The 23,950-nt window shown below is 33.8% G+C and overlaps 3 protein-coding genes across 5 annotated transcripts; all 3 read left to right on the top strand.

Annotated features, from left to right (window-relative positions):
* Window positions 451–12,417, top strand: LOC18609879 (cleavage and polyadenylation specificity factor subunit 3-II). Of its 2 annotated transcripts, XM_007045209.2 has the most exons (13): window positions 451–566; window positions 654–831; window positions 938–1,010; window positions 1,117–1,231; window positions 1,984–2,057; window positions 2,980–3,116; window positions 4,277–4,340; window positions 5,704–5,769; window positions 7,088–7,157; window positions 8,527–8,631; window positions 9,693–9,834; window positions 10,436–10,532; window positions 11,395–12,417. In XM_007045209.2, the coding sequence occupies exons 1-13, from the start codon at window positions 542–544 to the stop codon at window positions 12,220–12,222; spliced, it is 1,974 nt and encodes a 657-aa protein (XP_007045271.2). In that variant the 5' UTR covers window positions 451–541; the 3' UTR covers window positions 12,223–12,417. The 2 variants fall into 2 exon arrangements, with proteins under 2 accessions (XP_007045271.2, XP_017970900.1); XM_018115411.1 differs by lacking the exon at window positions 8,527–8,631.
* LOC18609878 lies at window positions 12,822–14,641 on the top strand. Its single transcript, XM_007045208.2, has 3 exons — window positions 12,822–12,941; window positions 13,028–13,104; window positions 13,635–14,641. Exons 1-3 carry the CDS (start codon window positions 12,865–12,867, stop codon window positions 14,444–14,446), a joined length of 966 nt encoding a protein of 321 aa, XP_007045270.2. The 5' UTR covers window positions 12,822–12,864; the 3' UTR covers window positions 14,447–14,641.
* Window positions 15,666–23,343, top strand: LOC18609877 (probable UDP-3-O-acyl-N-acetylglucosamine deacetylase 2). 2 transcript variants are annotated; one of them, XM_007045207.2, is made up of 7 exons: window positions 15,666–15,811; window positions 15,883–16,191; window positions 16,718–16,924; window positions 18,234–18,332; window positions 19,798–19,862; window positions 20,576–20,720; window positions 22,473–23,343. In XM_007045207.2, the coding sequence occupies exons 1-7, from the start codon at window positions 15,692–15,694 to the stop codon at window positions 22,524–22,526; spliced, it is 999 nt and encodes a 332-aa protein (XP_007045269.2). In that variant the 5' UTR covers window positions 15,666–15,691; the 3' UTR covers window positions 22,527–23,343. The 2 variants fall into 2 exon arrangements, with proteins under 2 accessions (XP_007045269.2, XP_017970902.1); XM_018115413.1 differs by lacking the exon at window positions 22,473–23,343 and adding an exon at window positions 21,072–22,466.

Genomic DNA, 23,950 nt, shown 5'->3' with positions numbered 1-23,950 from the left:
AAGATTTGAGTTTGTTCTTACTAATATGGAATCTGTGATATTTTAACTCATCCAATTATGCAACATCTTCGTTGCATTGACTCTGTAAATATTTGAGTCTGTTTTGATTTTGTAGACATTTGAGTTTGTTTTGAAATCAAATATCCATGGGATCCCATATAAGTGAAACTTTGAATTTACTCTGATATTAAATGTGTGATCTAATTTAAATCTAAATTTATATTTTCAATTCAAAAAACATGTTTAATAAATAGTAAAAAATTTATATTTATACATTCAAGATTCATTATTTTTTATTGATGCAAGATGTGTAACACATTTGAGATGAAATAAGCAATAACAAAAATTAATAAATTATATAATAATTCATTATTTAATATATAATAATCTAAAAGTACTAAAAAGTAAATGAAAATAGCGTGTAAAACTCCTTTTAGCGGTCCAGTCCAATTTCAACCCAGTGGAAAGAATCAAGCGAAGGCGCGCCAACCGAGTGGTTCGTAAGTGTCTTCAAGCTCGAAAAATTAACTCCCAATCAGTCATGGCCATCGACTGCCTCGTCCTTGGTAACTACCAAAACCCATCCACCTTTTTTTCATTCATGGACTTCCTTTGAAAGTTTTCACCAACAAATGAACGTGTTCGATTTTCAGGGGCAGGCCAAGAGGTTGGGAAAAGCTGCGTGGTGGTGTCGATAAACGGCAAGAGAATTATGTTCGACTGTGGGATGCACATGGGGTACACCGATTCTCGTCGATATCCAGATTTCTCTCTCATTTCAAAGACTGGAGATTTCGATAATGCTCTCACTTGTGTCATCATTACTCACTTGTATGTTTTCATTCATTCATTACTCATTAACACTTTTATGTTAGTTTCTTTCTGTTGATAATTTTTATTGATTGGTTGTGTTTTTTTTTATGAACTGTTTTTGCAGTCATTTGGATCATATTGGAGCGCTTCCTTACTTCACTGAAGTTTGCGGTTATAGGGGCCCTATTTACATGACTGTAATTTCTCTTCCTTTATGTATTTGATAAAATGACCCTATTGGGTTAATATTATTATTATTGTTATTTTGATTTTATATTTTGGTGATGTTTCTTGTATTGGCAGTATCCGACAAAAGCATTGGCTCCTTTGATGTTAGAGGATTATAGAAAGAATATGGATCGAAGGGGTGAGGACGGACAATTTACTTCTGATCATATTACGGAATGCATGAAAAAAGGTACTCAAATCTCCATATGTTTTACTGTATTATAAAGACATTTCAGTACTTAAAAAAATTGATTATTTTTATGTGCATATGCTGGGTTTGCTTGTCCTTGTGGTACATCGGGTAGCAATTCAGAGACTGTCCTAGCAGTCATGTCATCTGCAGAAAAAGAATCCTTTGCTTCACTCTGCTATTTAGAATATGGTTCTGGCTAAATATTTGTTATGATCTAATTGGATGTGGAACCCCCATCAAAATTTTAAGTTCTCCAATCTTCCCAGCAATCATTTTGCTGAGGAGTATATCTAGATGATATTCCATACTGCTCCTGTACCTTGTATCAAGCTACGATGGAGTTAACTATTCAGAAATGCACTCAAGCATGCAATCAGTTTATTTTCGAACTTACGAATTCTCCTTGAGTAGCATTTCACCAGTGATCTCTAGTACTTGTTAGCTCATTGTATTTACATGCTTTATCTAGGTGGTAAAATTGCAGTGCTGGTTAACTTGAACCTCTTTATCCGCTAGATTCTTTGATTTGAAGTAAAGTTTTAGTTTCACTCTTCAAAATTTACATCTTGAACCTTCTATGGTCTAACAAGTGGAATAGAATTGAATGGATTTCCTTACTTAATATGTGATCTAGTTTTCTTACATATTCACAAATATATTTTTATGCAAGACCGATTTCCTATTTTTTATTCCTTGCTTGGGGTATCCTGTCTAACATTTTGTTAGTCTGATTTGGCTCCTTATTGCAGTTATACCAGTGGATTTGAAGCAGACTGTGCAGGTTGATAAAGATCTTCAAATCCGTGCCTACTATGCAGGACATGTAACCATTTTGAATTTAGTTCTAACTCAGTCTTATCTTATATTAGTAGCACATGTACTGATGTACATTTGATCCTTTGGTATATGAGGTGCACATTATCATTGCAGATTGGCTATTGACATTTGTTAAACTTCATCTGCTTTTGACAGAGCTACCTAGCTCTTTGGTCAGTTCTGAGGCTGTAGAGGAATTGATTGAATAAGGTTGGAGCACTAGTGGAGTTAAAAACTTTAATCCTTTAGCTGCATTGTAGCCTATTAGACTGAACAATGATGTCTGAAATATGAATTGCATGGCTGTAGGTTGTTGTTTTGAGGTGGCATGGTTGTGTGGAAGAGAACTTTGGGATCATGAAAATTGATGGGATTTCTGTCTTGGTTGCTTGAAGTAATTATATGGTTGGTTGTATGGGGACTCATATGAGTAAATCATTGCAAATCTTTAGGAACATTTAGTTTTAGAGGAGCCATCTAACATCAAGTAGTAAATTCTGGCTCTGACTTGGGGCGAGGAGGGGGGAGGGGGGGGCGGAGGGGGGTATTGGCATTTGAATGGTTCAATCCCACCATGTATACTTGCAGAGCATCATGCACTACTGACCAAACTTTACATATTATTGAAACCAAAGATTATAAATGAGAAGTTATGGTGAAGAAGGGCATTTGGTATCTCCTTTATTACTGGATTCCCATTTTAGATGCATCTTACAAGAATTATAAGATATATTTATCCCTTTCTGGAACCTTTACCATGTGAGATGGGAGCTCAGGACATGTGAAATTCTATATAACCTGCAATGTGAGAAGATCTCAAACATGATTTCATTGTTAAGTCTTCCTTTTTTAAGTTTTCCATCATTCTTTACTGAGAATGTTGGCAGTAATTTCTATCTGAGTGGTTCATTCTCTTTGGTGGTTCTAAGGTTCTTGGGGCAGCAATGTTTTATGCAAAGGTGGGAGATGCTGCTATGGTGTACACAGGAGATTATAATATGACACCAGATAGACATCTTGGGGCAGCTCAGATTGATCGACTTCAGTTGGACCTTCTTATAACAGAGTATGAAAATTATACATATATGCACATATGTAGTCATTCCTTTCATTGAATAGCTTGTGTGTAGTGTGTGCAAATATATATACTAATAATATTAGGATCTCCTGAATTTCTGACTATTTACTGGCAAATTTATATCTTTAAATATTGCTTGCAAGATTTGTTTTACTTGATTGTGGTGGGTTAAATTTTTTTTCTCAAGCATTTTTTTCTTTTTAGTTACCATTGTGAAAGCTATCAAATGATTAATCTGAAGTCCTCCATAAATTTGAGAATCAGAACAGGCCCTATAAAACTCATAAATCAGTAATCAACTATTTTCATCCTAGGTACAATCTTGCTTGTTTGCTTCTGGAAGACAGGCAACCTTGTGCCAGTTGTAACCATTAAGGTTGGCCATGGATGGTTGCAAAGGCTGGACACTTCTTTTCCTTTTAGGTCCTCTCTATGCAGGACACTTTAGACATAAAGTCATTCCCTACCCTAATGTGTTAAGCTCATGCAAAAATCACAGAAAACCCTTGTCCTGCCGAGGCAAATGAGAATTATTGAAATCCTGCCCCTCTCTCTCTCTGTGTCCATCTTTGTGGGAAACCTTTCTAAAGAAGGGATGTGCAAGTAGGTGCATTGGCTATGTGAGGCATGTGCTCGCACCATGACCAGGCAGGTTTCATGGTTGTGTGAGGCAGGCGCCTGCACTGTGGCTAGGCAGGTGTCAAGACCATGAGAGGCAGCAATGAAGAGAAGAACATTCCTCCGAATTCTTGAGAACATCTTATCTTTTCATTTTCTTCAATTTTGATGGATATTGCTCTAATAAGTTCTTTCTTTTGAGGGTTTCTTTCATTTTCTAGCTGACTTTCTGTGCCATGTTTTGTTATTTTGGTTTTCTGAGGGGAGAGGATCTTCCGATTTGTCACGTTAAGGCTTGTTTCAGCTCTCATTGGAATTATGGTGTTTTGAACCTCTGATTTCTTCTCTTATTTTTCATTTCTTCAGTCACTGTTTGTGCTGTTTTCTCCCTCTTAAATTTGACTTACTGTTGCTTACTCATAGTGTTATGAAACCTTTACCTTGTATACATATAATTGCATGCCAGATCATTAAAAAAGGTTAGTTTGTGCAAAATTTTGATAAGTTTCCTGCTAATATTCCTATAACAGGTCTACTTATGCGACAACCATACGAGATTCAAGATATGGCCGAGAGAGGGAGTTCCTTAAAGCTGTATGTTTACACCACTCTCAAAATTTCAGGCATTTTTTCTCTTCTTTTTGTGTTCCCGTGTTTCTATTTAACTGACTCTGGTTAAAATTTTTTTTTTCTGCACCATGTTAACTACTTTAAAGAGGGATATCATTAAGAAAAGTTGCAGGAAGCTGCCATTCTTCCATGTGATTTCACTGTTTGATGTTTGAAACATAATAGAAAGACTTAGCCAAGCATTGAGACTACTAATAATTTTGGCTGGAGGAGTTATGCTATTCATTTGATCATGTGTCTCTCTATAAGCAGTTTCTTATTGTAAGGTTGAGTGATTTCTTTTATTTGCTAGGTGGCTTCAATATTTCTAATGCCTAACTCTTATCATTGTAATTTCTTCGTCTCCCTCATTACTTAATATTCTAATGCCCAACTCTTATCGTTGTAATTTCTTCATCTCCCTCATTACTTAATTAGTTTTTCTTATATAATTTTGGTTGCATAATTTTACCCAATACTAGAGTTAATGGATTAGAAATCAACTAGATATCTAATCACTTTGGTTATATGCATGATCTGGTCAGTTAGATGCTAAATTTAATTTTTTTTGGTTATTTTCATTACTATCCTGAGTGTTCAAAACTTTCATGAGTACTCTTTCATGATACCAATATTTAAGGTGGTCAAAATGTTTTCCGTTTTTGTTATATATATGAATCATGTAATGTCATTATAAGTCATGATCTTAGCGAGAATGGGAAGTGCATCCAAAATTTACAATTTGATTAGTCCTTGGGTCCATTAGGCCTCCTTCAATACACTTGGAAGTTGATAGGAGCAGAGCTTGATGATTAATAAAGAGTGAAATTTAATTTTGCTCTAGGACTTTATGGCTATTCACTTGCTTTTTGAAACCACTATAATTGTAGTATCTATTCCACATGCAGTTGGCTTCTATGTGTTATCTTGCATCATCTTCTGTGTTTTTTTGATATTTCCTTATTTCCTTTACATTGTTCCTTTCTGGGGGAAGTGGGGGTGGCAGAAGGGGAGTAGAAAGTTGTGGAGTTGTGAATACAATGGTGTTAGTTGCTTAAGAGCAGAGGATGCAAATAGGTAAGTAAATACTCTTGGATATATTACTACTTCACTTGAAAAAGGAACTTAAGCGAAGATCTTGTAAACTGGAGGTTAGATGATTTATTTAGTTGGTCTCTGAAGTACATGATTAAAATTATTCTAGAGACTTTGGTTGTGATGGACTACAGAAAGATAAATGTTGAAGTCTGATTTTATCAATTGACCTGCACATGTTTTCTATGGATATTTTGTTTGTTTGTTTTGTTTATTGGCCTTAGTTTAGTACTTCTTCCAACTTTCACTGCAGGTTCATAACTGTGTTGCTGCTGGAGGAAAGGTGCTTATTCCTACTTTTGCTCTAGGAAGAGCTCAGGTATTAATTATATAGTAATATATATTTTTAATTTTGAGTAGCTATGACCTGTTTGACAAATAAAATGATTTAATTAGTACAAAGGTTCAAACTACTAGTATAGATTATTGAGGGTACCTTAGATATGCTAAATGCAGGACAGAAAGAGGTAGGCGATGAGGTTCTAAAATTTGTTCAACAAACTTTTATGTGAATTTTAGGCTGCCAATTTTATGGCTTTCAATCATAATACAATACTAAGATGTTTCCTTATATTCTCCTCCTTGCTACTGAGTTCAATTAAAGTTTGTTTTTGTTTTTTGCCATTTAACGATTCATTTTTATTTTTCTTATATTTTAAGCTGCAAAACAGCATGAAATATGCATCTCATTGTAGAATTTTATCGTATGGTCATCATTTCTGATTTTCTGTTCTTCTACACTTTTCCTACTTTGGGTAATATAATCAATTGTAGTGCAACACCAAATTCTCCAACCAGTAGCAGCACAAAATTCCCATAATTATCAAATGACCACTAAGCATGAGGGAAACCAATTCAAAGAATTTACTGCATTGAATTGGTTTTCTGTTAACTCTTCTGCTGATTTATTATGAAGTCGAGCCATCAACCAATCTGCAAGCTTCTTGTGTGCATTTGTTGTGATGTATGGTGATATGTGGCTTGCATCTGCTATACAGGATGGTAGCCTCCCCTTTATGATTTCACTTGATTCATTGATCTTTTTTTTTTTTCATATAATTTAAAAAGAAAAGTACCATAAATTATGATAGGAAACGGTTTTGGTGGGTAATTTACATGCTGAACATGTTGAACTAAAGTAATTGACTTCCAGTTTTTAATGTCCTAAATCTCTCCTGTTTAAAAACTTTTTCCTGTTCCCCTTTATCTCTTGTCTGATTTCTTTACTATGTTTTTATGGTTTTATGGATAAAATTTAGACAAATGGGTTATCCCTTCCAGATTAAGTCTTTTTCATCTTAGTTACATTCTGGTTTCTGTTCTTTTTTGCATTTTTTTTTAGGAGAAAGGAGGAGGTTGGTATACATTTTTATCTGTTGTACCATATATATGTACATCTCTACAGAAATATTTTAATTTTCTACATTTTTCGTTCTTTGACTTTTTGTTACTTTAGTTTCATGATCTAAATTTAGTATTTCAAGATTCAAGTTGCTGACAGCTATTGTTTTTTTTTTTTTTCCTTCTTTAATGATAATGCTGTTGACTAGTCATGGATGCCTTCATTTTGAGTGTTCTGCTACTATACAACTTGATTTGAGGAATAATTTCTAGTTCCATTAATGATCATCACATAGGAACTCTGTATATTATTGGAAGATTATTGGGAGCGCATGAATCTAAAAGTTCCTATTTACTTCTCATCAGGTGTGATTCATCTTTTGTGTTTAACTTTCATATAAGGGGCCTTTTGTTCTTTTTTTTTTAATTGGCATATTATATGGCATCAGAATCTTAAATTTGTTCTGTCTATATTATGGTGATTTGTGAATTTTGAAGATTGATTACTTGTTGCTATCTACATATCTCATGTTGTATCTTTGGATTGTGGAAATCTTTTCTCCCAAGGTATAATGAAAGTCAGCTACTGGCAAGCGTTGGTTCAGTTGATAAACATCTTCTCTCTTTTCAAATTTTATAAACTATAGGAACTAGTAAAATTGTGTTAGATTGAACACAAACGCTTACAAGTATTTGTAAACATATTGGCAAATATTTTTGTGAACAAGCTATTTTGCCATTTTGCTCTCTGCATTTTTCTTCATTACATCTGAGAAATAAGTTTCTCCATTCTTGTCCTTTCAAGGGCTGAATTTGGTGATATCCATCTTATTTCCTTCTTTTCTTTTGTGAAGAACCTGACTAACCCTAGATGAGGTTACTTGAGGATGGCAAGACATCAAAATCAAATGACAAATTTAAGACTTATTTGCATATTATTTTTTCCTCGGCTGGTATCTGTCGTCAGCCAATTTTATAAACATATGATGGGTATCTCCACAGTGCAACTTCCTTTTCCTTGTTTAAACTGACCTTTATTAATTGCTTAGAGATACCTTGTTATTGATTTCTCTTCTAGTTAAGAAGGAAACCCAATATCATAAAAAGCATATTTTCTACTTTCTTTTCTTTTTGCTCAAACGGTGGTCTCTCTGTGTTCTTGTTTCAACTCTTTTAATCTACTGACAGTTTATAAATTACCTTTTCAGTTGACTTTAGAAGATTACATCTCTTAAATTTTGTTCTCACTTCAAGTTGTTCATGTAATTTCCTTATGTTTTATTTCTCTCCTCATCAAACAATTGCACAGATCACACTTTGAACATTGAATAGTCACCCTGTCTAATGGTTTGTTTTAAGAAGTTTTTGGAGGGTAAAAGTTTGACTACAGAGGAATTTTCTAAGCTTGTTGATTGTGTGTGCATAGTTCAGGCTGTTATGATCATTGCCGGTTAAACAGACGGGATAGGGTGACTGGGTGTGTGTTAGTGCATGGCAGGGAATATTATGTCAACTTATTTTGTTTGCTTAAAAATGTCTGGAATGCTTGCATGTAGGAATCATTTTTCAACTACAGACATCTTTAACATGTTTTTGCAGAATTTTGGTCCTGTATTCTCAATGGTGGAAATGTGCTGATTTCACTGAAGTTCTCAATGTGTTCATTTCTAGCATTATTTTAAGTTAATTGGTAGATATTGACTTCTGCTGATGAGTTGGATTTATCTTGTTTCAGGTTTGACCATTCAAGCCAATATGTATTATAAAATGCTTATTAACTGGACCAGCCAGAAGATTAAGGAGACATATGCCACACATAATGCATTTGATTTTAAAAATGGTACTAAGCTTGCAGAAATAATGATTAATGAGTGCCAGCAGTAATTTATTTCCATTTTTAGCCCTTTCTAAGTTCTTTTTTATTATTATTATTATTATTTTTTTATGGCAGTTTTTGTCTAATTGATTGAACAGGGGGGCATTTAGGGACGAAACATGGATCTGAGGAAAAAGTGAAGAAATAGAAGTACCGTAGGCAGATATAGAGGAAATTAGGGGAGAAAGAGAAATGAAAGAAACAGGTAGAAAAACCAGAGGGAACCAAGAGCAAGTGAAATCTCACGACTCAATATCCCAAAATTTCAACAAATCATAATCCAAAATCTATCAAAAATTGAATAAAGTACTTAGGTTACAGCCTAAACCCTAATATAAAAACAAAGACAAAATGCCTAATGTACCTTTTAAAGTCCTAGTGCTTAAATAATCAAAAAATATCATATGTATATATGTATGTACGAATGTAATTACAAAGATCATAAAATATAACAAAGTAATGGAAAATAATCTTTTATAGTTTAATCCTTCAAGTAGCTTCTTTTTATCCTGCATTAGTAATTGATCTGTAATATTTGGAATATTATTGAAGACATTTCATCCTATTTTGTTTAGTTTCTGTCGTAACTATTGTATGCAAAATAAATTGAATTTTTTTGAAACCGATTCTTTGCTTCTCTCATTTCATTGTCAAGTAGGAGAAAACAAAAGAAAGAGGTCATTGATGATGTTAGTTTTTGGGATAACAAAAATCTTAATTAAAGTGATTAGTTTGTTTTCCTTTTAAACTTCTGGAATTGAAGAGGCAAAATCAGAGAAGTTGGGGATGTTAAATGTCTCTTAGTTGGTATTGAAGAATAGCATGAAATCAAGGAAAGCAAAAGTTGCTTAAGCTGATTCTTTGGTAACACATTTTTCATCTTGTAATTGTCTTAAGTTTATTTTTTCTCACTGAAGAATGAGGCAGCATAGCAAATTACATGAATATATGAGGGTTAACATTTAGGGGAAAAATATCTCTTCTATAATAATTTTATGCTGGTCATCTGTGCTTATATGTTGCAGTTCAAAATTTTGACCGTTCTTTGATAAATGCTCCTGGGCCTTGTGTTCTCTTTGCAACACCTGGCATGATTAGTGGTGGGTTTTCACTTGAGGTTTTCATGCAATGGGCGCCTTCTGAAATAAATCTCATCACATTGCCTGGGTATGAATCTTGTTACATTTATCAAGCATGTATATCTTTAGTCGCTGCCATTACTCATACATCTATGAGTTGAAGCTTAAGAAAAAATTATCTTTTGTATATGTCACAGCAACTCTCTTAGAATCGCTGGTTTTTTAGCTACTTTTTGATGCATGGCACTGTACCTAGTAATCTTGCAAAATTTTTAAAATAAAAAACAACCAATGACTTTGTTAATTGCATTATGTTTCATTCATTGTTTTGCTGGAATTCATAGTACTTGTGGACACGCATGATTTACTGCAGATTAAAAGCCTAGGATTGTGGCGATTGTGGCTTTTTTATAATTTTGATTGCACTCATCTGTATGTTATTACATGTTACTCGAATAAGAATTCCTTTCATCCTTCTTGTCAAGCATAAATAGTGTGAATATCATACTTGACCACTGTAATTCCTTTAACAGGAATAATAATTCAAGAATACTTGCCTTTTTGGTAGTTCATATTGGTCTACCCCCATTTTGAGTGCTTATACTGCTCCGTTTAACCTGAAGCGTTATGCACATTAAAATTATGTTATTGCTTGAATTTTAATTACTCTCATTTTTCTACTTTTGTAGGTATTGTGTGGCTGGAACAATAGGACATAAGTTAATGTCAGGTAAACCCACCAAAATTGATTTGGACAAGGACACCCAAGTTGATGTGCGGTGCCAGGTTGATATTCATCTCCAAAAACTTAAAATTATTCCATTTTCTTTCTTACTCTTTGTTTCTTCTTTTCTTTTTCCAGCTTATTTGATTTTAGGGATTTGCATTCAACTTCTGATTCTGAAAATGCTTCTGTTTTTGAAATATAATTGACTTAGCATTATATGATTCAGCCCCTCCATTAATTAAAAAGATATCATTTGTATGTATTTGAACTTTTCTTTTGCGATGCCTTCCATTTTTTCCTTTTGCAACTGTTGTAGTATATATTCACCAATAAATAAGAGCAGTAAATGAACAAATAGCAAAAGGAGTCTTTTCCTAGGCAGCTGAGCTTAAAACTTTTGTGGAACTTTTCTTATGAACTAAATTAAGTGAATAATAAGTATACAGATAAAATACTAGTATAAAAGTTATTTTGGCCTCTGTCAAGGAACCAGCTACTAATTTGATGCCTTATTATCATACAAAACCGTTCTGACAAACTCTGGTTTTAAGGGAACTTTCTATTTTCTTGAATGTCATGTTGTATGGCAATATTACAAATTGATTAACAGTAATTCAAAAATGACTAGTCTTTGAGTTCGTAAATTTACAAATGGTTTGATGACTACTTAGTTTTCTCTTATTCAATAAGACCAAGTGGTGGCACTGATTAGTAATTTTAATAATTTAATTTTGGGGGTACAAAGTTTAATGATGTCCTTTGCATCAAGTTTATGATGGTTGTATCTGATTGTTTATTGGCGGATAACATATTGGTTTAACTGACATTAAAGTTTGGCTTATATTAAATGACAAACTACTATGCATTTGAATCAAATAAATTCTGCTTTATAATTTCCTTGAACATATATTTGTATTGCAGATTCATCAGCTATCTTTCAGTCCTCATACAGATGCCAAAGGAATTATGGATCTTGTCAAATTTCTCTCACCTAAGCATGCTATACTTGTACATGGTGAGAAGCCTAAAATGGCTACTCTTAAAGAAAGAATTCAGTCAGAACTTGGAATCCAGTGTTATTGTCCTGCAAACAATGACACAGTGACCATTCCTACAACCCACTATGTGAAAGCAGATGCTTTAGATGCATTCATCAAAAGTTGCTTGAATCCAAACTTCAAGTTCTCAAAAAGTAGTTCTGTGGATAAATCTTATTCGGGTTCAAATGACTCAAAGGCCATTCCAGGACTACAGGTAAGTGATGAAAGAGTTGCTGAAGGTATCTTAGTAGTGGAAAAAGGCAAAAAGGCAAAGGTTATACACCAGGATGAGCTTCTGCACATGTTGGGAGAAAACAAGCATGAGGTTCAGTTTGCTTATTGTTTCCCAATGCGTACTGAAAGGTTAGAGAAGACCAGAAGCGAGGACCTCCCATCTGCTGATGATTTGCTCTGTGGTCTTGACAAATGCACTTTGATCAGTCTATTGTCAACAAAGCTATCCAATGAACTCTCTGATGGGAACATCCAAGATTTGGGGGAGCAGCTTCAAGTAGAATCATTCTGTTTGTCCATTTGTTTGAAGGACAATTGCCCTCATAGAATATCTGATAGTGTTCAGAATGATTCTGAAGTAGTGTTCTGTTGTTGCTCTTGGTCAGTGGCAGATGAAATGCTTGCATGGAAAATCATTTCAATCATGAATAATTATACTTTACCACTTGAAGGTCGTCTACAGGTGCACATATAGTTGCCAGTACTTAAGGAGTCCAATCTTTCAGCTTGGAAATTCCTTTTCAGTTCTAACTTGTATACCTAAGGGATGTAGTATGTATAAGGGTGTGAACAGAGTTTTATGGAGTTCAAAATTTTGATCATGGAAGGTTATTTGACTAAACATGTTTTTCCATTTTTAGTCTAAAGAGCCCTTGTATTCCATCTTAAATGATCTGTCTTGCTTTTTTAACTCGAACTAATTAAATCAATTTATATTCTATTTATACGGTTTGATTTTTTGATTATTAGTTATTGCTCGATTTATATAGTATTTTAGGTCGATTTTTTATCTCAATCTTTAAATTGCATCAATCGGGCAATCAATAGTAATATTATATATTAATTATTTCTAATTTTTAATTTAATTTTTGGGCCATTGAGCCACTAAAATAAAATCTTAAAGTTCCTTATATAAGAAAAGGTGTTAGAATCTATAAGTGAAAAATACATGTAATTATTATTCAATTTAATTTTTAGATGGAAAAATTAGCCAATAATAATAATAATAATAATAATAAGGGATTGGCCGCCCATGCTTTATTGATTAAAAAAACCCCGGTTCATTAGCTTGTTTTGTTTTATATTTTGGTTTAGCTTTGCCGCCTCTGCGCAAACGATGGCCCGTAGGCTCTGTTCCCGCCTCTTTTCCTTCACAAATCCAAAGCTTTGTTCGCTGCCACCATCATTTTCAAGGTCAAAACTTCTAACTCTTTCCATATTTAATTTTCTCTTGAAAATATGATAAAAAAGAAGAAGAAAAAAACCGTTTCTGTTTGCAGGTCAGAATCTGCTTTTAATTCATTGCTAAGCGGTCCAACAAGTCATATAATCGGTGGGTTTTACCCAAAATTTCAAGGTAAGATTCCAGTTCTCATTTTCAGATTTCTCTCTTATCAACTTAAACTAGTAATATTTTTATATACGCGTAAACTGTCCTTTTCTGATACCGATTTGATGAATTTTATCTCTTGAATGTCTGCGAAGAAGCCATTAGTTACTTGTTTAGCTTGTGACTCGAGGCAGGTGCAATGTGGTCAATGTATTTGTGGAAAGTACTGACAAAAAGAAGCTAATTGAGTATTGTTCATAGTGGGTTTTTCTTGTGAGATTGAAATATGGTAGTTTCGAATTACATGTTTTTCACTTTTTTTTCCTTTTTTTTTTGGGATATTTCTTTTGAAGAATCATGACCCTTAATGCTACATTCGGCATTGGCAATCCTCACTTGTGGGTTAGGAATATGCTAGTATTTGGTCTTGGTAAACTAGCAAGTATAAAGCTTCAGAGTGGATTAATTAGTTTAATCACATTGCAATTCATGTTTGGGGCATTGGTTTAACTGATGTAGTATCTTAACCTTGGCATGTATTGTTGAATGTTTGCTAGTGTTGCGATCATATGCTCGTGGAGGGCGTAAACATTATGATCTCTTTGGGAGCAAGACGCCAGGTGATAAAGATTTCAGGAAGGCCTGGCAGAAAGAAATGGATGAAGATGAGACCTTATGGACTGGTAGTGAAGATGAAAGTGATCCTGAAAATGATGAAACTGATTCTAAAAATGGTCCAAGTCGTCTGGAGAGAGAGATACGGAAAGTGAGACAGCAGGCAAAGGAGCATTCAGAGCTAATTGATGCTGATGACAGCGATGAGTTGAGAAGCGTATGGTCGGGAAGCGATGAGGAAAAGACTTTGTGGACTGGTAGTGAATGTGATGATGATGATGATATTCCTACAGAAGCTTACCCTAATGAAACTAGTGATAAGTATATAGATAAACTTTTTGAGTTTGAGGAAAAACCTAAATACCGGACCATCTCGGAACTTTTGAAATCTGAAAAGGAACCTGAGGAGTTATCCCCAGGAAAAAAAGCAAGGAAACTTGCAGTCGAAAACGCCTTGAAGAAACTGAAGAAAGGGCCAGATGGACGTTATACTAATGTTTGGGAAGTCATGAGTGATATAGACATTTTAATTGGAGCTTTTGAAAATATTGTTTCTGGACCGGAGTATGAGGAGCTTCGACAAGGGGGACCTAAGAAATTGGATATGCAGTTTTTTAAGGATATTCAAGCACACATGAGGGATCCGAACTATAAGTTCTCACCTGAATTAAAGTTGAAACCAAAAAGCAAGCTGGTTCCCAAAAAGAAATGGCAGAAGGCACAGTCTAGACGTAGGAAAGCACAGAAGCGATAAGCAATATTTTCTGCTCCTCTTTGACATTAACTAGCTTACCTGTATATTATTTGAGTCTTCTGGCATTGTGCTATGAATGTCCTCAGCACTCCATATAAGATCTTGCTTCATTTAGAAAATTCTCAGTGCAATGTTGTTTAGAAATACAAAAAACTATTTCTTTAATTACTCTTCAATGATTTTCCTTACTCTTAACACTTGCTGCCTTTTCTGTATTCAAATCCCACTTTGCTTCTCAGATGGTTGGTTCTGTGGGATTTGTATTTTTCTAATTCTATTACTTACATTCTCTTCATTTATGCCATGGCTGAACATTTTTATTTTGTTTTGTTAAGGTTGATAGTTATAGGTAATTTGATAGGAGAGGAAAGATATGTGTAAAAAGGAAAAGCTATTTTTTTTTATTGTTTGCTAGCAAGAAAATAAGAAGAAAAATGGTGGTATTTTGCTATTTTTTGCATAAACATAAAATCCAATTAATGTACCAGATAGAAATTAAAATAAAATCCAACCATTTCATAAATGAGAGCAAAATGAAAGAAAAAAAAAAATCCTCTGATTAAATTTATTTGGGATTTACCATTATTTCCATATCTCATAGAATTAATTTATTCTGTTACAGATTTAATAATATGAATAAATAATTTGAAATTTAACCTGTGGCTTGGATAATAATAGGTTAATTGTAGGTTTTTTTTAAGAAATTATAAGAATTATTTTTTTTCGACCTAATACTTAAAAAAATTTCTGAACAATTAAAAAAATTCAAATAATTTTAATTATTTTATTATATTTAATCAAATATTTAAACTTTTATTTTAAAATAAATAAAATTTTATAACTAACCGATTATTTGATGTTTTTTATTCAAAATATTATTTTTTATTTTATATCATGTGAGCTTATTTGACATGTAGATATGTTATAGAGACGATGATATAATATTTTGATGTGGTATGATAATATGATCATGTAACATACTATTATCATGTGAATAGAAAATAAATAGTGATATTTTGATATAAAATTATAAATAATATTTTAATTAGTATGACAATTAATTAATAATTAATTAAAAAGATATATTTAGTTTAAAATAAAAATTTATTAAAATTTTTCTAATAATTTAGAACATTTTTAAAACATCATTTTTTAAAATTATTTTTAATTTCTTACAAGCATTCTAATTAGAAAACAAACACGACGTTTGCTTGCTCAAACTGCGACGTAAACAAAACCCAAAAAATGGTCTGCTTTGTTAGTTGTAAGAAACCTCGAACCTTTTCCGCCGCGGGAATGGGAAGTAACAGTCTCTCCGCCGCCTTTAACTCCCTCAAGTCCTCCAATCTCATCTCATGGAAATCGGTATTCTCTCTCTCTCTCTCGAAACAACCCTCATATAATCTTTCTTTTTGTAAATTCTACTCTGATCACAGACCGGTACGCTTCAACAAACCCTGGCGGGATGCATAGAGCTGATGGGAAAAACACTTCACTCGGGGAAGGTTTCGATGGTAAAGATATGGCCGGGATTCGCCGGCGAAGGAAGGTACTTTAAGTTTCAATCGAAATTAATTCCTGCATGCATTGATTTTGCCCAAGAATCGCCGCTGTGCACCACACTTTGCAAAGACGGATACAAGATTCGGACCGTCGAGCATTTGCTTTCGGCCTTGGAAGCTAGAGGCATTGATAATTGTAGAATTCAGATTCAAAGTTTCGGTTCTGAGGATCCTGAGGTCGAGGTTGGTACCATAAGTTTTGTTTGGTTATCTAACTTGACTTAATATGCTTAAACGTGTGCAATAAATTTGAAGCTTATATGATTCATTTCTCATTTGATTGTTACTTTAATTAGTTCTTTCCTTTTTCTTTTTAAAAAATAAAAAGTCCACTTTGCTTATATTGAAAAAATTGCCAGTTTTTTAGATAATAAAATGCATGATTTTACTTTTATACGGAACAAATATATCAAAATCGATTTTGCATTTTAGTTAATGGTTCTTTTTCTTTGTAAAAGTTCTCGACTAGCAAATAGCCTGAAGCAACAACTAAACAGAATCTATGAAGGCCATATTGTAAATACTAAGTCTTTTCTGCAATTATGCATCCCGGCCTTAGGAACATGTTGAATGAATTTGTATAGAGAACTGTTTAGTGGAACATATAATGTGGTGGTAAAATGTACAAACACTATAATGATACTCATGAGTCTTTTCTAATACAATTATATAGGAGGTGACATGGGAATGTCAACTAACATTAACACAGGTTCCTATTTTTGATGGGTCAGCAAGTGCATGGGTAGAGGCAATAGATAAAGTTGGCAGAAAGGAGGCCTTGGATCGGTGTGGCAACAATGCTGAGAAACTGGCACCATATTTGAATGAACCATTGCATGTTTCAAGGAATGATTCTTTTATGGTTGCATTCCCTTCTCCAAAGGTTCGCATAAGTTATGGAATTGACTTTCCAAAGGTAAGATCTGCTGTTCTCAGTTTTGATTGTTCTTCACTTTGAATTCAAAATGGGAATTTTCTTGTTTTTATCTTGTTTCTCTCTTTTGTGGAAAACTGAAACTGTACCATCTTTTATTCTGTCCCATGTAGTGATCTTTATTTTGTCCTTTTCCCACTTTATTTTCTCCTTACTGTCTAAGATATGTGCATCACTACTTTTGTGCTTGCTCCTTCTGTTTATTGAAATGAGTAGATCTTCTGTGGTATTGGATTGATATAAAATTTCTATCATAGGGAGTATTTCAAGTTCAATAAGTTGCTATCTTAAATGTCCTTAGAATGAATCAAGCACAAATGTGAAGACAATTTAAATAACTGTACTAGTAATTGCTTGCTACTGTTAAAAGAAATTAGTATTGCTTTCAAGCATATATATCTTGGCTCAGATGTGGGACTAGAGTCCAACTAGATGGTGAAAAGATATACTAATATTCATCACTGAACAAACCAAACACTGTTAATGGGGATTTTCAAAGTGCTGGCACCCCCCCTCAGAACAAAGAAGAAGGGTGGGGGGCCATTTATAGGCACATGACCTTCCCTCAGCTTTCCCCATGATGTGGGATTGTAGTATTCAGGAGAGTAATATCCTTGATAGTGGAAGGAGCTTTGCACATAATTTGACCCCTCTATTTCCTCTCATTTGAATGGCTTACGGATCTCTTTCAAAGTTACATGCCTTATAGTATCAAATATTTGAATATCTTATGGTTAACATGTACAAGAATGTGAAATATAGTATGCATAATAATATAGTACTGTGGATCTAAGTTTTTAAAGCATAATAAAAACTTAAAAGCATGCTTTAGACATTTTTACACTGAGTTTGTTCACCAGTCTTAGCCAGTCGCACCTGCCTTTTTTCGAACTTGGCTTGTTTATTGATTGAGCTTAAAGTAAATGAGCCTATAAATCTCATTCAAAAGTCATCCATCGAGCTTAAAAAATAAACACAAGTGAGGCCTAATGGAGCTTGTTAATGAGCTGTTCAACGAGCACACTGTTTCATTTACTGCCCTAGATAGGTTAGCTCAATTCAATTGTTTTACCTTGACACTCTGTTTGTGTTTACATCTCCATTTTAGTTGTCTATTGCTTATTTTTAGAGTTTGGCAGCTTGATGTTTACAACCAAAGATTAAGAAGATTGTTGGTCATTGATTCTGACACACAATTTATCTGGAATGCTTTTGATTTATGTGGAAAAATACGATTTACTTATCATATGTTATTGGATTATGCTCAATACCTTTTTAAAAATGTTTGCAGGTGCCTGCAATTGGATGCCAATGGTTTTCTTCAACTGCTTTTGGTGACTTTTACAAAAAGCATATAGCTTCTTCAAGAACTTTTTGTATCTATGAGGAGGTTAATTCAACTTTTTCCAATCTGGATCCTTTTTTTCATTTCCTGCTTTTTTGTTATGGTTATATAATCTTTGGAGACATGAATGCTTATCAACCTTGCCATTACAATAGAAAAATAAATTTAGTCTCTTCTTGCACTAAATTTGAAAGGTGCTAGTTCATGTACATCGTAGCTGATGTATGTTAAGGAGTGATTTGAAGCTACTTAGTGAAATTTTCTTTTATCAATGACAAATTTCTTTCACACATCCAGGGATAAAAATTGACAATCTCTTTGTTGTTGCTAAGTAGATTCATTAGAAAAATATAGCAATATATAAACTTCAATTGGACTTTTCTATGTATGAAGTATTATTTTATCCTTTTCAGTTGTCCATAGAATCGGTGGCATCTTCAACCATGAATTTTTCTTTTCAGATTCTTTTCAATTGAAACACCATGAAGACATCGTGCTGAAAAAGTAAAAAAAATATGCAATTCATCTGGAATGTTACTGTGGCAACATGTCAGAAGTCATTACCATCTCTCTCTTTGTTTTATCTTCTTGAACAACTATGTCCCCCATCAGATAAGCTAAAGCGAATAGCAGAATGATGTTATATTGCTGCACTTGATGCTTGTTTCCCATGCATTTTCCTATCTCCACATGCTACTTTTCATTAGCCCATGAGAATCAGAGCCTTTATGAACTTTTATATCTCCAAGATTAATATTAGTGCCAGTACATTCTGTGTGAAAACATTTTTAAGTAATGAACTAAGATTGCTATGTTGCTCTGCTCAACTTGATTTTGCCTAGGAGGACTTGATTCACACCTTATTCCTGTCTAGTTTAATATCCTTTTGTCAGCACCTTGGATTACTGTTTTTCTTGGGAAAAGAAAAGGAGAAAAGAGAGGAAGAGCTTATACATATAAAGAATGTTATCAACCGTGACTTTATAAATATTATGCATATTTCAAAGAGCAGAGGGTAAATTATAACATCAATAACTTGCTGCTATGTCTTATAAAAATTAATCTGGGTAGCAGCATTAGCTCTCTGAAATGAGAATTTTTATCCAAAATTGTCCTGAGAGTATATGCATTGAAGTTGGAGATATGTGGAAAAATTAAAAAAGATTGTTGTAGTACTGGTTTAGGAGATCATGGGAAAGCTAGATAGTGGGTTTTGACTTTGAGAAACAGAGAAACTGACATCAATTTTTGGATAACTAAAAGCATGCAAAGGGGACAAATTTTTTGGGGGGATGGAGGGAGTGTCACATCAATGTCGTGCTGCTTTTCTGACCGAACTGAAAGAAAATTATCTATATTTCTATTTGGTTACACTTTGCTGTATCACGTCAGGGAAGTTTATTTCTCAGCTAGCTATATTTCTTTCTCTCGCATGTCTTGTCACAAAAAATTTAAGTAGTTCATTGTTGTTCTATGTTGCTAAAGGTAAATCTATGTGAAATCCTTTCAGGTGGAGCAAATGTGCAATGCAGGACTCATTAAAGGGGGCTCACTAGACAATGCAATCGTGTGTAGGTAAGATGCTAATGCTAAGTTTAAGTCAGATTAGCTGATCATGTGATCCCTGTATGTGGTGTCATTTACGCGCACACACAACCCCACATGGCAAAACTAATTTTATACTCCATTTATAGCAAGCATCTTTGCTTCCTGAGCAATCTATGATAAATGTGGGTTATGTTGTAACTTTTTCTGCTGAACCTCATAGTACAATCTATATTAAAACAAATAATTCTGCAAGTTGGGAAACTTTTATATTGAGCTTTCTGTTTTGTAAAAGTTACAACTTGTAATTGTGAAACATTGGTGAAGTTGAGCAAATAGTTTCGTGAGTTACTAAGTAGTTATGTTATTAATACATAAATAAACAAGATGGAACACAACATTGCTGTTACCTGGTTCTAGGTTGAGTACAATCTGATGTAGGACAAGCAACACAGATGGTATTGGGTTTTTGTTTTCTGTTCATGAATCATTGATCCATGCTGAAGCAAACCTTGATTCTGTTTTAGATGAGTAACAAATGGTTGCTTGACAAACATTGAGCTGTGTTAGATAACTTATGAGGTTCATATTTGAACATAAAAAAATCATGTAAAATTGTTCAAACATCAAAAACATTCTTGTCTTCTTGACATGACTTGCATGCTGTGGAATATTAGAAACCAAGAATTAGTTGATTTTCTTTCTGCGTGCATGAAATACTTAGAACTCTTTTTCTTCTGCAGTGCCAGTAAAGGATGGTTGAACCCACCTCTTCGTTTCCATGATGAACCTTGTCGCCATAAGGTCTTGGATCTTATAGGTGACCTTTCCCTTTTTGCATCGCCTGGTAGTCAAGGATTTCCCGTGGCACACATAGTGGCTTTCAAGGTATGTGTTTCTTCTCACTTTATTTTATCATCTTGGCATATGTGATCTGTTTATTACTGATAATTTTTTTTCATGTAAAAAGTGGTTAAAGATGATTAATGCCATGTGCAAGTTAAATCTGAGATCTGTGGATATGGACTTGAGTTTTATGCCATGGTTTTGATGTTGGGATCTGGTGCACCAAATTTATTGTTGTGTGTTTCCTTGAGCAGAAAATTCTTTGGCCAATTTCATTTTTTTTGTTTATATCATTTGGAATTTAACATATGGTCTAGTTTTTACTAATGAGTCAGTGTAGGCTATAAGTTCTTAGCAACGATTTTGATTCTTTTCCATTCGTTTGCTCTTTAGGTTCATTGTACCTAGTTATACAGCAAGGACAGCATTGACCTCTCATGATCATGGTGTTGTATATAATTCATTCTGTATTTCTGTTTCGTGCTCTATGAGCTGAATTTTTAGCTTCACAGGAAAGTGGAAATGAGACCCAGAACTGTTTTAAAGTCTCTTCCTTTTAATTATACTAAGAAAATAATGAAAACTGACCTGACATTTTGATTCTCTTTCCATTCCAACAACGGTGTATGTGTTTATTAAAGAAACAAAAGACATGGTGGAGGTATGTGTTCCTGAACTTCAGAACTCCCAAGTCATAATTCCAATAATGCTTGATTTCATTATACCATTATCCTAGTTAGTCCATTCCAGTTGTATAAGTCTACATCCTCTATTGGCCCTCATCTCTCTGTTTACATGCAAAAGCAAGGTTCATGTTGCCACCCTCTCCACCTGCACCCCCTCTCATTTCAAGTTTCCACCATGCATTATCACATTGGTGAAGTGTGTTCCTTTACTTCCTAATCTTTTACATCACTTGATTAGTACATCAAAGAATCTGTGTCACTGTGGCAATCGAGTGTTGATTTGGTGGATCATGAAAATTACTTCCATGGTTGATCATAGTAGGCTTTTTGTCTTCCTTCCATTCTAGTTGAATGAAGATTGACCATGATCTAGTATACATGTGAAGCACTTAGTTTGGGTTTAGGGAGGAAGACTGGCGGTGGTAATTTTTCTGTGAAATATTGGCAGCAATAATTTTGGCCTCCAGGTATGCATGCTACCTGCGGACCTCTCTTCTCTCCTTTGACATCTGATGAGCTGAGGCAGTGTGGATGGTGCTTTTATCCTTGAAAATTTTCCTCTATTTTTCATAACAAGCAGCTGAACAGAGATTGGGATATGTTTTCTTCTGTATAGCTGTAGACTGCTAGCGGGGCAATGAGATAGTAGTCATGAATTGATTTTGGCATTCTCTTTTCACAACTGGAAACATGTAGCTTGAAGTCTGAACTAACTGTAGATTTATGTAGAGATAGATTCAGCGAATTGCATACTTTCTGATACTCTTTTGCTTTGTTGCTTGTGATTGATTTCTAAGACCTTGTGCATATTTCTTTCCATCTAATATCTTGTAAGTTTTTGACCAAAAATAAATCCTACTCAAAATGTTTGGTAGTCAGTGGAATCTTCATTTATTCATGGTACAACATTTCTGTTTTAAAGTGATAGTTTATAATCATCCCGAGTTTACACTGGTGCTAGTGTGTTAGCCTCATTACTTTGCTGGTAGTTAGTATAATATGATGTACCTTGGACGTGATGGTTTTGATATCATCAGCGCTAAAATTTTCCTTTTTGTCAGTAGCTTTAAACCATTCAATTGACTTTGCAATTTTGAACATGATACAGGGTGGCCATTCACTACATGCTGATTTTGTACGCCGACTATCTGGAATCATATGAGCAGCATATGTTGTACCTCTTCAGAATTTCTCTAGTTGAATGGTCAAAGGTTTACCTATTAGTATGACTAGTTCAAAACAATGTTAGAGGTCTAACACTTTGTTTTGCATAGTGTTGATGCTTTGCCTTCAAGTATGAGATTAGGGATGTCCAAGGGATGGGGAAGTTTTGACTGAAGTTAATTGAGGATGGTTTCTGTTAGTAGAAGAAAAAGGTTAGGAAGTGTTCAGTTTCAGGGCTGACTAAAATTCTTGATGAGTCTTTGCTTCGTTGCTTGGACTTGTCTGCTTCAATTTCCGCTAGCAACATTCTTCCTATATACGCTGCTCAAACATACCAGAAAGCATAGGTAAATTAGTTGTCCGATACGGGTAAACTGTTGGAGGAAATTTCCAGATGGAAATACCACATGGGGGTATGCTTATATTTTGATTGGGTCAACCGCCGCTTGTGTTTTTTTTAGGCTTTTGAGAGATGAGCTTGTTGTCTTTTTATAGCTCAAAATTGGTTTTTCCTGTTACGTCATCATTAATCTTTGTTAACATATTTTGGGTGCATTTATTATTTTGGTTTTTCCTTTTTATTTTCATTTCTCTTTATGATGAATTTCTTGTTCAAGTGGTGTGAGTACTACAAAAGGTGAGGAGAAACTGAAAACTTGTACAGATTACAGACAAATGAAGGCTCTTGAATCTTGGTGAGGAAAAACCAAAACACAGGAAACCTTCGTTTTCCAATCATTTATTCTTGTATGTTAACTTGACGTTGCAGCTTCATTTTCTTTTTCCAATGTAAATCAGGTGTACTATTTGAGTAAGTTTTTATATTTTATTTAAACAATCATTTTTATTAAAATTTATAACTAAGTTTTTATTCTTCAATATTCTTTCATTGAATTTTATGTATGAATTAATTAAGTTTTATATATTCTTGATCTTTATATTAAGCTTTATTAATTTTAAATTTTAACTCAATATTTTTAATGAAGAGTTTCACAACCTTCTTTTTTTTTAAAAAAAAAAAACGTAATGAAAAGTTCACCTCCAATCCAGCCACTGGAAAAGCGATGGGCCAAGGACACGTGTGTTATTCTTCGAGTGAATGAAAGTCAAACACCACATGTCATGTCTTATGAATGCCATGCTCTGGACGCGTCAATACCTAATTATTTATTATCTTTGTTAAAAGATCGATTATTGTGTTTGGAAAAATTAAATATAATAATAATAAAACACATAAATAAACATATTTTTAAGAAATAATTAATTTACATGTCAGCTTTCACGTGCGAGGACAATTTCCTTATAATGTTAAGAGAATAAACTATCGAGTTATTTTTTAAATTTGTAAGGGTTAAAATAATTTGTTTCAAATTTTAAGAACTAATTTCCTCAAAATATAATTCAAAAAATTAATAAATTAAA

Source organism: Theobroma cacao, chromosome 2, assembly GCF_000208745.1.
Source record: "Theobroma cacao cultivar B97-61/B2 chromosome 2, Criollo_cocoa_genome_V2, whole genome shotgun sequence".
In the NCBI taxonomy this organism is placed as follows: Eukaryota; Viridiplantae; Streptophyta; class Magnoliopsida; order Malvales; family Malvaceae; genus Theobroma; species Theobroma cacao.
The sequence above is the reverse complement of the archived record's forward strand: the minus strand, read 5'-3'. Positions and strand labels throughout refer to the sequence as shown.

Excerpts from the sequence above, each read along its gene's own strand:
- LOC18609879 (XM_007045209.2), top strand. The coding sequence starts at position 542 with ATGGCCATCGACTGCCTCGTCCTTG. Across the intron at positions 832-937 it reads TGTGTCATCATTACTCACTT|TCATTTGGATCATATTGGAG; the intron begins GTATGTTTTCAT and ends CTGTTTTTGCAG. Across the intron at positions 10,533-11,394 it reads AAGTTGATGTGCGGTGCCAG|ATTCATCAGCTATCTTTCAG; the intron begins GTTGATATTCAT and ends TTTGTATTGCAG.
- LOC18609878 (XM_007045208.2), top strand. The coding sequence starts at position 12,865 with ATGGCCCGTAGGCTCTGTTCCCGCCTCTTTTCCTTCACAAATCCAAAG. Across the intron at positions 12,942-13,027 it reads CTGCCACCATCATTTTCAAG|GTCAGAATCTGCTTTTAATT; the intron begins GTCAAAACTTCT and ends TTCTGTTTGCAG. Across the intron at positions 13,105-13,634 it reads GTTTTACCCAAAATTTCAAG|TGTTGCGATCATATGCTCGT; the intron begins GTAAGATTCCAG and ends AATGTTTGCTAG.
- LOC18609877 (XM_007045207.2), top strand. The coding sequence starts at position 15,692 with ATGGTCTGCTTTGTTAGTTGTAAGAAACCTCGAACCTTTTCCGCCGCG. Across the intron at positions 15,812-15,882 it reads ATCTCATCTCATGGAAATCG|ACCGGTACGCTTCAACAAAC; the intron begins GTATTCTCTCTC and ends CTCTGATCACAG. Across the intron at positions 19,863-20,575 it reads GACAATGCAATCGTGTGTAG|TGCCAGTAAAGGATGGTTGA; the intron begins GTAAGATGCTAA and ends TTTCTTCTGCAG.